Source organism: Rhinopithecus roxellana, chromosome 4, assembly GCF_007565055.1.
Source record: "Rhinopithecus roxellana isolate Shanxi Qingling chromosome 4, ASM756505v1, whole genome shotgun sequence".
Lineage (NCBI taxonomy): Eukaryota > Metazoa > Chordata > Mammalia > Primates > Cercopithecidae > Rhinopithecus > Rhinopithecus roxellana.
The window spans coordinates 25,237,390-25,247,386 of NC_044552.1; the positions used below are offsets into that span (position 1 = coordinate 25,237,390).

The window sequence follows — 9,997 nt, forward strand, 5'->3', positions numbered from 1 at the left end:
TCAGAGGCTGAAGAACTTGGCCCAGAATTGAAGAGACCAGGACTCCAATAGGTCTAACGTCTCTTTGAGAGTGGCCTTCTCGGCTCAAGGGGGTGACTCACGCCTGTAATCCCAGCCCTTTGGGAGGCCAAGGCAGGCAGATCACTTGAAGTCAGGAGTTCGAGACCAGCCTTGCCAACATGGTGAAACCCCATCTCTACTAATAAAATACAAAAATTAGCTGGACGTGGTGGTGTGTGCTTGTAACCCCAGCTACTCAGGAGGCTGAGGCAGAAGAATCGCTTGAACCTGGGAGGCAGAGGTTGCAATGAGCCAAGATCACACCACTGCACTCCAGCCTGGGCGATAGTGAGACTCCGTCTCAAAAAAAAGAGTGGCCTTCTCGCCCACCTCCTCCTACCCCAGCCTGGTCCTTTTGCAGCCCCCCTCCCACCAACATAGCCCTCTAAACCCCTCCAGCCCCCACACAGCTCCGGTCTGACAGCACTGCCGAGGATGCCCACTAACTTTCTGGCGTTCACCATAGGAGGGCTTTCATTTCCTTTTCCCCTTTTTGTGTCTAGAACGAATCACATACCAAGGCAGGACAGGAGCAGACCTCAGCAGAGCTGGGGGCCCCTTACCTGCCCCATGGTAGGGCAGTCAGGCAGGTGCACCTTCCTCAGCCTTCACCTCCACCAGAAGAAAGAGACATACTAAACAGTTTGCACACAAATTTATTTGGGAGAAACATCCAGGGACTAAGGACAAGAGAGGAAACCTGGTGGGCAGTGGGGCTGGGGGTGCAGAGTGGGAGTAAGGGTGCTGAAGGGTGCCAACCAAGAGGAAGAGCCAAGGCTGGGGTCCACTGACTGGAGGGAGCCAAAGAGGGCTGGTATGAGGGACTAGAAGTCCTGGCCAAGCCCAGATAGAAGTCAGGAAGGTGGCTGGAAACTGGTAGAATTTTACACCAAAGGTTGTTGCAGTCACACTAAGAAATATAGTGCCCTCTGTTTTGAGGGTCATTGCAGAAATCCAGGAAGCAGCATTGAGAGAATATCCAGAAGCCAGACACTGGAGAAATTCGGGTATTTGAACAATCACTCATCTGCTCCTTACTTCGGCAGTCACTCACCATGACATCAGAATTGCTGCCTGGGGAGGGACCACAGGCACCAGTGATACGGAAGTCCCCAGGAAGAGCCCCAAATCCTCTCATCCCCTCACTCATAAGTCAAAAAAAGAAAAAGAAAAGATTCCTGTGGTTAGGCATGGGTGGACATGCCCAGTGTTCACCAGCCATGGAACTCCACTGAAGTTCCCATGCAAGGCTGGAGGAAAAGAGCCATTTGAAATGTAATGGTTGGAGGGGGAGTTGGGAGTTACTGAGCCAAGTGGGGAGAACTAGCACCATAGGACCATGTGAGAAAAAGCTGGGAAATGTTTTGGAGACTGGGTGGCAGGAAGGAGGTGTTTTGTCATTTATTCTTCAGATCAAAAGTAAGAGAATAAGATGATGTCTGCTGCTGGTATTGTAACAGGGAAAAATCTTTGTGCCTGCATCCCAAGAAGTCATGTACAGGGATGTTTGCTGCTGCCCTGCTTGAGAGAAATGACCAAAATGCCCATTAATAGTGGGATGGGGAAATCAGCTGTGATATGCCCATGCTATGGAGTAGTACACAGCAGGTCAATAAAACAAAGAAGCTGTTCACAAACTAATATTGGAACATTCAATTCCCCTAACTGTTAAGTGCAGAATAATGTTTACAGTGGGATGCTACTATCTTGTTGTGGGGGAGAAAAAGAGGTGAAAAAATAGTAAACAGCATACTTGTGCAGGGTGGAATGTGCATAAAAGATTGCAGGAGGGATCATCCACAAAGTAAAAAAAAGTGGTTACGTGTGCAGGGGATCCAGGTGGGTTAGGGTAGTAGCGGGAGACTTTGGTTTGACAGTACTTTATACTCTGACCCATGTCTGTGCATCGGCTATGTTAAAAGGGTAATAAGAGGATTTGAATACTGGCTGCTGCATGCAGTGGTTGTTGAGAACACCATCTCTGGAGCCATCACAAATTCTGGCTCAGCATCTGTGAGACTCAGGCAAGGTTATGACCTTTCTGCACCTCAGTTTCCTCATCCGTAAAATGCGGATAGTAGTAATACCTGCCTCAGCGGATTCCAAGTGTTTAGAATAGTGCCTAGCACATATTATGGTTACGTTTTTGCTAACTCAAGGAAGGTGGGGGGGGTGTCGGTGGAAGAGCAGGCATCGGGAAGGAGTCAGTTTTCAGCGAGGGAGATGTCCAATGGCCAACGGGATATGAGGAGAGTAGTTTGACATAATACTCAGATTCAGAAGGAAGTGGTATGTGGCTGCTGGTTGAAGCCAGCAAAGCAGATAAAATCCTCTGAGTATATGAAGTGGGAACACAGCTAAGGACCAAACCTTGGTGAACATGAACCACTAAGGGTCAAAGAGAAAACACTCCATGAAGGAGACTGAAGAAGCAGTGGAGGATGCAGGAGAAGAGCAACACCAGCAGTAACTGCAGACAGATGGGGGAGCAAGCAGCTTGAGGACAGGCAAGGGCACCTGGAGATCTGGAGGGTCCACATCAAAGCTGCACACCTTGAAAGGGTGGAAGCTATTCAGCTACAGATTGAGGAGAGAAGGTAGTGGAAGTAGAGACAGAGTGTGGCTCTGAAGAAAAGGAAAGAGAGGCTGGGCGCGGTGGCTCATGCCTGTAATTCCAGCACTTTGGGAAGCCGAGGTCAGTGGATCACCTGAGGTCAGGAGTTCGAGATCAGCCTGGCCAACATGGTGAATCCCTATCTCTACTAAAAATACAAAAAATTAGCTGGGCGTGGTGGCGTGCACCTTTAATCCCAGCTGCTTGGGAGACTGAGGCACAAGAATTGCTTGAACTGGGGAGGTGGACATTGTAGTGAGCCAAGATTGCGACACTGCACTCCAGCCTGGGTGACAGAGCAGCAAAAATAATAATAATAATAATGATAAATAAAAATTTAAAAAGACAGGATTAGAGCAGTGTTTTATGGCATTATGGGAAGAAGACTTGGGGTGCAGCTTAGGAGGCTGAGAGAGTTTCAGTTTGGGAGAATGCTGGGCCCACGACAGGAGAAGGTCACTTACTGTTCTTTATGTGGAGAGTGATGCAGCTGCTGCCAGCCGGGGTGAGGCAGATGTCAGATCCCAGAAGGCACCCTAACTCCTTGGTCTCCAAGAGGCATCGGTAGCAGCGCAGGTATTTGGGGAATGGAAGTGGTTGAGGGGGTTCCCAATTGACAGGAACAAACTTACCTAGAACAGAGAGAAGTGCTAACCCCACTCACACCCCATTCTCTCTCACACCCCACCACTGTCTGATTCCAGGCTACTCAACCCCACTGCTCCCTCCCTTCCTATCTCAGAAAACCATCAAAGCTCCAATTCTCTGCTTCCTTCCCCAACTGCATACACATACATCCCCCTTTTCCTCTGGTCCTAAGGCCAGACCACACGTTGACAAGTCCCCAGACCCAGCAGAGCACTTGGTATGAGGCAGAGGAAAGTGCTAAACGAACACTTTGAATCCTGTGTGTCTGTGGCTGGTGCTTTGCAGCCAAGTGGGGAGCCCAGCAGGCTGGACTCAGTCTTGTTCTATCCTGTGGATTCTGATTCTCTCATCCAGTATACTCCCTAAACCTCCCTATTCCATGTTGCCCTCAGATCTGGAGAAGATTCCTTCAGTATCTCTGTTCAGGTCACTGCTATGAAGTGAGACAGCCCTGGGGTGGTCACTAGAAATCTTCAGAGGCCGGGTGTGGTGGCTCATGCCTGTAACCCCAGCACTTTGAGAGGCTGAGATGGGCAGATACCTGAGGTCAGGAGTTCAAGACCAGCCTGGTCAACATGGCAAAACCCCGTCTCTACTAAAAATACAAAAATCAGCTGGGCATGGTGGCTTGTGCCTGTAATCCCAGTTATTCGGGAGGCTGAGGCATGAGAATCGCTTGAACCCAGGAGGTAGAGGTTGCAGTGAGCCGAGATCTCACCACTGCGCTCCAGCCTGGGAGACAGAGCAAGACTCCATCTCAATCAATCAATCAATCAATCAATCTTCAGATTGCGTATCAGTCCATGAGCAGGCATTCCCCACCAAACCCATCCATTCCATCTCTCCTCCTGCATGGGTTTAACTGAGCATCCTGGACAAATGTACCCAGAAGCTTGGTGTCTGTGGGTTTCTCCATCCAGCAGGCCAGGAGACCCTTCTGAACCCTTGGAACCACTTACCAAACACCAAGCTCATCATAACCAGCACTATTAAGAGGACGGTGTACAGGGCTTGGAGGCTGCTGTGGAAGCACATGGGACCCAGATTCTGGCTCCCTGCAGGGCCTGCCATAAAACGCATGACTGCCTGCTGGCCTCCAGTTTGGGCTTATATTGGTGGAAGAGAGGTTAGCCAAGAGGAAGGAGAGAGGCAACACCAACTCAAGGTGAAAATTAGGGCCAGACCAGCCAGAGGGGCAGAATGTTCTCACCCACAGCCACTCTGGGGCATAACATCCTGCTTGAGGGCAGGGGCCCAGCAATAGGGGAATGAGAAAGGGAACTTTCTTTCCTATTAATTGGACAGATGTTTATTGAATCACTGCATCACAATCATTGTATCTTGGGGATACAACCGTGCACAAAGTCTCCACCCTCACAGGGCACAGTCTAGTAGGGGAGACAAGTCAATCGTCAATGATGTGGGGAGGGCAGAGTGCTGCCAGGAGCACCTCGACAGTTAAACCACTGACCTGAGGGATTTCGGCAGAGGAGTAACTTGATCGGATTTCTGTTTGTAAAAGATTGCCATGGCTGCACATTGCATTTGGGTCAAGAGTGGAGGCCGCCGGGAAGTACCACGCTATTCCCAAGTCCGGTCACAAGATGGCGGACTGGTCCAGCAGAAGATGGGCAGGGACGAGGAGGCGGGGCTACTGAACCTGAGATACATTTAGAAGACTGGACAGATTTGCTGTTGGACTGAACGAGGGATGAGGGAACAGGGGTAGGCTTGCACAAAGAAGTGGTACCATTTTCCGAGATAGGAAACGTGGTCCATCTCAAAAGAAAAAACAAACAGCAAACAAACAAAAAAACACACCAGAAAATAGGGGGTACCCAGTCCCACTTCTCATACCGTGGGGACACCTGTCAGACATCCCAAAACGAGGACACCTGGATCCCAAGCGATACGTACTCAGCTCAGTGTCCCCTTGGGGTTCCGGGAACCCAGCGCCTTCCCCCACCTCATCCTTTTTCCTGCCCCGCCTAAGTTCAGCTGCGGCTCAGTGGGCCTGATCTCCGGCGCCCACAGAATCTGGCCCTGCGCGTTCGCTCTCCTCGCCTGACAGCACCTCAGAGCTCCGGTAGGACGCGGGGGTGGCCCCCTGCTCAAGCTCTGTTCCCTGGGGAAGAAACCTGGGAAGTGCGAACCGCAGGTCGGGACCCAAGCGTCTGGCCCCAGCGGACATCCAGAGCCCGAGGCGGCTCCCCAGAAAGGCGGCGCCGTAGCGCCACCCCACCTCCCAGGCGAATTCTGGAGACCGCGGGCCGAGGCGTCTCATCCGTTTTCTCTGCTGGGGACCCGCTGGGCTTCCTAACCTCGCCTACTCGGTACCCCCTCCCCCCCCGCCAGCTCAGTCTTGACTCAGAAACTCAGTGTTTTTACTTTTAGGATCGTTTGGCTGTGGGTTAGGGGCGGAGAGCGTCCTCAGCGTCCGGGAACGACACCACCTGCTCCAATTTCCCGTCTGGAGGTTCTGGTCGGTCGGTCGAGGCTCCGAACTCGGGTTCCCTGCCACCTCCCGGACTATCCAAGAACTATCGAGTCTCAGGATGATAACAGGGAAGATGGGAAGAAACAGACGGGAGAGGCCCTCCCAAAAAGACTGAGGGAAGAAAGAAATATGAGAGGCAACGGGCACGCCACTGAGCACTCCCTAAGAGCCTTGGAATGAATAAATTTAAAAACTATATTACAGCCGGACTGCGGTGGCTCACGCCTATAATCCCAGCACTTTAGGAGGCCGCGGTGGGTGGATCACCTGAGGTCAGGAATTCGCGACCACCCTGGCTAACATGGTGAAACCCCGTTTCTACTACAAATACAAAAAGCGCAGGAGAATCGCTTGAACACGGGAGGCGGAGGTTGCAGTGAGCCGAGATCGCGTCACTGCACTCCAGCTTGGGCAACAAGAATGAAACTCCGTCTCAAAAAAACAAAAATAACAACAACAACAAAAAACTGTATTAGGCTGGGCGCAGTGGCTCACACTGGGCGCAGTGGCTCACAACTGTAACCCCATTACCTTGGGAGGCCAAGGAGGGAGGATCTCTTGAGCCCAAGAGTTGGAGACCAGTCTGGGCAACATAGTGAGAACCCATCCCTACAAGAAAAAGTAGAAAACAATTAGCGGGGCGTGGTGGCGTGTGCCTTTAGTCCCAGCTACTCAGGAGGCTGAGGTGGGAGGATCGCTTGAACCCAGGAGGTCGAGGCTGCAGTGATCACGCCACTGCTGTCTCAAATAACAATGATAATACTTTTGGCCGGGCGCGGTGGCTCAAGCCTGTAATCCCAGCACTTTGGGAGGCCGAGACGGGCGGATCACGAGGTCAGGAGATCGAGACCATCCTGGCTAATACGCTGAAACCCCGTCTCTACTAAAAAATACAAAAAAAACTAGCCGGGCGACGAGGCGGGCGCCTGTAGTCCCAGCTACTCGGGAGGCTGAGACAGGAGAATGGCGTGAACCCGGGAGGCGGAGCTTGCAGTGAGCTGAGAGCCGGCCACAGCACTCCAGCCTGGGCGGCAGAGCAAGACTCCGTCTCAAAAAAAATAATAATAATAATAATAATAATACTTTAAAAATAAAATAAATTGGCCTGGCCCGGTGGCTCATGCCTGTAATCCCAGCACTTTGGGAGGCCGAGGTGGGGGGATCATTCGAGGTCAAGAGTTTGCAACCAGCCTGAGCAACATGGTGAAACCCCGTCTCTACCAAAAATACAAAAACATTAGCCAGGTGTGGTGGCACGCTCCTGTAATCCCAGCTACTCGGGAGGCTGAGGCACGAGAATCGCTTGAACCTGGGAGGCGGAGGTTGCAGTGAACCGAGATCACATCACTGCACTCTAGCCTGGGCAACAGAGTGAGACTCCATACTAAATAAATAATAAAATAAAATAAAATAAATTGTATTAGAGAAAAGCCAGAGTAGTGGAGAACTGGGGAGGAACGCCGGGCACCTACATAAATGTCTTGAATGAATGAGTGCACAGAGTGATAGACAAAAAGAATCAAAGCGCCAGGCGCGGTGGCTCACGCCTGCAATCCTAGCACTTTGGGAGGCCAAGGCGGGCGGATCACAAGGTCAAGAGATCATGCCGGGCGCAGTGGCTCACGTCTGTAATCCCAGCACTTTGGGAGGCTGAGGCGGGTGGATCGCCTGACGTCAGGAATTCAAGACCAGCCTGGCACAACATGGTGAAACCCCGTCTCTACTAAAAATACAAAAAATTAGCCGGCGTGGTGGCATGCGCCTGTAATCCCAGCTACTCAGGAGGCTGAGGCAGGAGAATTGCTTGAACCCGGGAGGTGGACGTTGCAGAGAGCCGAGATCGTACCATTGCACTCCAGCCTGGGCAACAAGAGAGAAACTCCATCTCAAAAAAAAAAAAAAAAAAAAGAGAGAGAGAGATGGAGATCATCCTAGAAAATATGGTGAAACTCCGTCTCTACTAAACATAAAAATTAGCCGGGAGTGGTGGCGCGCGCCTGTAGTCCCAGCTACTCAGGAAGCTGAGGCAGGAGAATCGCTTGAACCCGGGAGGAGGAGGTTGCAGTGAGCCGAGATCGCGATCGCGCCATTGCACTCCAGCCTGGTTAGGGGAATGGAGCGAGGCAAATGAGGGGCGGGGCTGTAGTAACCCGGCCGGGAGAGGGCCTTGGTCTGTTCCGGGAGCGGCTCGAGACTGCGTTCTAGAGAGGAACCAGAGAGAGGGTCTTTAACCTAAATATAAAGACGGAGCAAGACTCCGCCTCAAAAAAAAAAAATAATAAAAAGAATCAGAGAGCCAAGGCTCCTCTTGAAGCGAAGAGGGCAAAGGGCAAAGGGGAAGCACAGGGGACCCTCATGGCGCCCTCTGAAGCTCCCTCTCGAATATAATCGCAACCAAAAGGTCAACGACTAGAGGCTTTGCGAGGCTGAGGCTGGGCTTCCGGAGAGGATCACCCTGAGAGGTCCGGGAGGACTTCCTGTGGAATTCAAGCGACCGTGGGCCTTGAGGGAACCGGAGGGCAAGACACTCCCCCAGTATTCGCGGAGTATGTCCTCGAATTAGTATTTCGAGGAGGGGTGAGGCCGGGACAGGGTGGGGCCTTCTTCGGAGGGGGCGCGGCCTCTGAGGAATTAATCCCGTTTTTGTTGCGTTTTGCTCCTCCCCTGTCGACGCGGCAGGGCCAGCCCAACGCGTGCTAAGAGTCCGGAGAGTTCGTTTCCATGGTGACGGGTTCCGCGAAGGTTTTCCTGGGGTGAAGAGGCAGGGAGTTGAAATAGTCGCCATGGCAACAGCAGCAGAGGCCAGTATCCTTGCTGAGAGCTCCTACCTAGCGTTAAGGTAAGCAACCGAGTGACGAAACAAAGAAGGCGGGGCCTGGCGGCAGAACGCCAAGGTTAGGGGAATGGAGCCAGGCAAATCAGGGGCGGGGCTGTAGATGACCCGGCCGGGAGAGGGCCTTGGTCTGCTCCGGGAGCGGCTCGAGACTGCGTTTTAGAGAGGAACCAGAGAGAGGGTCTTTAACCTAAATATAAATGAATGACTGGATTCCTGAAGAATCCGGTATGGCTTGTTGACTGGATGGATGGATGGATGGATGGACGGATGGATGGACGGAAATCTGGCTATCGCTGACGCCTGAGCTCCCCACCCTCTCGGGCCCTCCACTTCCGGAGCCCTCACTCGCTTGTGATAGTCCTGCGAGAAACACATGCCTCTCCTAGGAGCAAACCCTCAACCCAAGCAGGCAGCCCAGAGCCAGTCCAGCACCTCACACTGGAGGCATTCAGGGTGGAGCTTAGGTCAATGAGAAGGCGTAGTATGAGGCTTTTTGGCCCAGCCCGGAGCCACTTCTTCACAGGTTGCCCGTCCAGGGTGTAACTTTCCTTTCTCCCAGCGCCATCTTCTCTCCTAGTTTGCCCAGCTCCTCAGGTGCCTGGACTTTCAGGCCTCACCCTGTGTCCAGTATAGAAGGGTCTAGCGCCCCAGCAACTGTGGGCATCTGCATCTCTGCTGATCATCCCCTGGAACTGCCGGAACTTTGCTGTATAGGGTGAGGAGCGGACAGGGGCCTGGTCCCACCCCTGGGTGGGGATTGGTTCTGAAAACAAACACAGCTGCTCTGAACCTTATTGCATAACGAGTAATCTGAAGTAGGCTGAGGCCCCTGGGTGGGGGGTTCAGAATTCACATGTTGAGCCTCCCTTTCCCTACCCAATTTCTGGTATCTAAGGGCCCCTCAGGGCATCCACTGTTCTCTACAATTACACGCAGGAAGATGGGGGAAAGTGGCAGTAGGGGCAGTTCAGCAGAGTCCCTAATGGCCATGTCCAGAGAGGGGTGTCCTTTGTCCCCAAGGTAAGGGAGGTGAGACTAGGCACCCTTTTGGTGGTTTTTTTTTTTTTTTTTTTTTTTGAGACAGAGTCTCACTCTGTCACCTAAGCTGGAGTCCAGTGGCACCATCACAGGTCACTGCAGCCTCAACCTACTGTGATCCTCAACCAAGCGATCCTCTTACCACCGCCTCCAGAGTATCTGGGACCACGGGCGCATGCCACCATGCCTGGCTAATTTTTTAATTTTTTGTAGCGATGGAGTCTCCCTATGTTGCTCTTTCCAGTCTTGAACTTTTAGGCTCAAGTGATCCTCCTGCCCCAGCCTCCCAAAATGCTGGGATTAC

The 9,997-nt window shown here is 52.3% G+C and overlaps 1 protein-coding gene across 2 annotated transcripts; it reads right to left on the reverse strand.

Annotated features, from left to right (window-relative positions):
* Positions 1-698: 698 nt before the first annotated feature.
* LY6G5C (lymphocyte antigen 6 family member G5C) lies at positions 699-6,017 on the reverse strand. 2 transcript variants are annotated; one of them, XM_010362786.2, is made up of 3 exons: positions 4,282-4,402; positions 3,139-3,306; positions 699-1,134 (listed from the first exon to the last, which is right to left on the reverse strand). In XM_010362786.2, exons 1-3 carry the CDS (start codon positions 4,400-4,402, stop codon positions 971-973), a joined length of 453 nt encoding a protein of 150 aa, XP_010361088.1. In that variant the 3' UTR covers positions 699-970. The 2 variants fall into 2 exon arrangements, 1 of the variants encoding a protein (XP_010361088.1); XR_004056705.1 differs by lacking the exons at positions 699-1,134; positions 4,282-4,402 and adding an exon at positions 4,794-6,017 and having other exon boundaries at positions 3,172-3,306.
* Positions 6,018-9,997: the final 3,980 nt, after the last annotated feature.

Bases quoted from the DNA above. Each gene is read 5' to 3' on its own strand.
- LY6G5C (XM_010362786.2), bottom strand. From the start codon at position 4,402: ATGCGTTTTATGGCAGGCCCTGCAGGGAGCCAGAATCTGGGTCCCATG. The intron at 3,307-4,281 runs GTAAGTGGTTCC...TCTCTGTTCTAG, and splicing joins TATGATGAGCTTGGTGTTTG to GTAAGTTTGTTCCTGTCAAT. The intron at 1,135-3,138 runs GTAAGTGACCTT...GTCCCTCCCCAG, and splicing joins CACTCTCCACATAAAGAACA to GCAGCAATTCTGATGTCATG.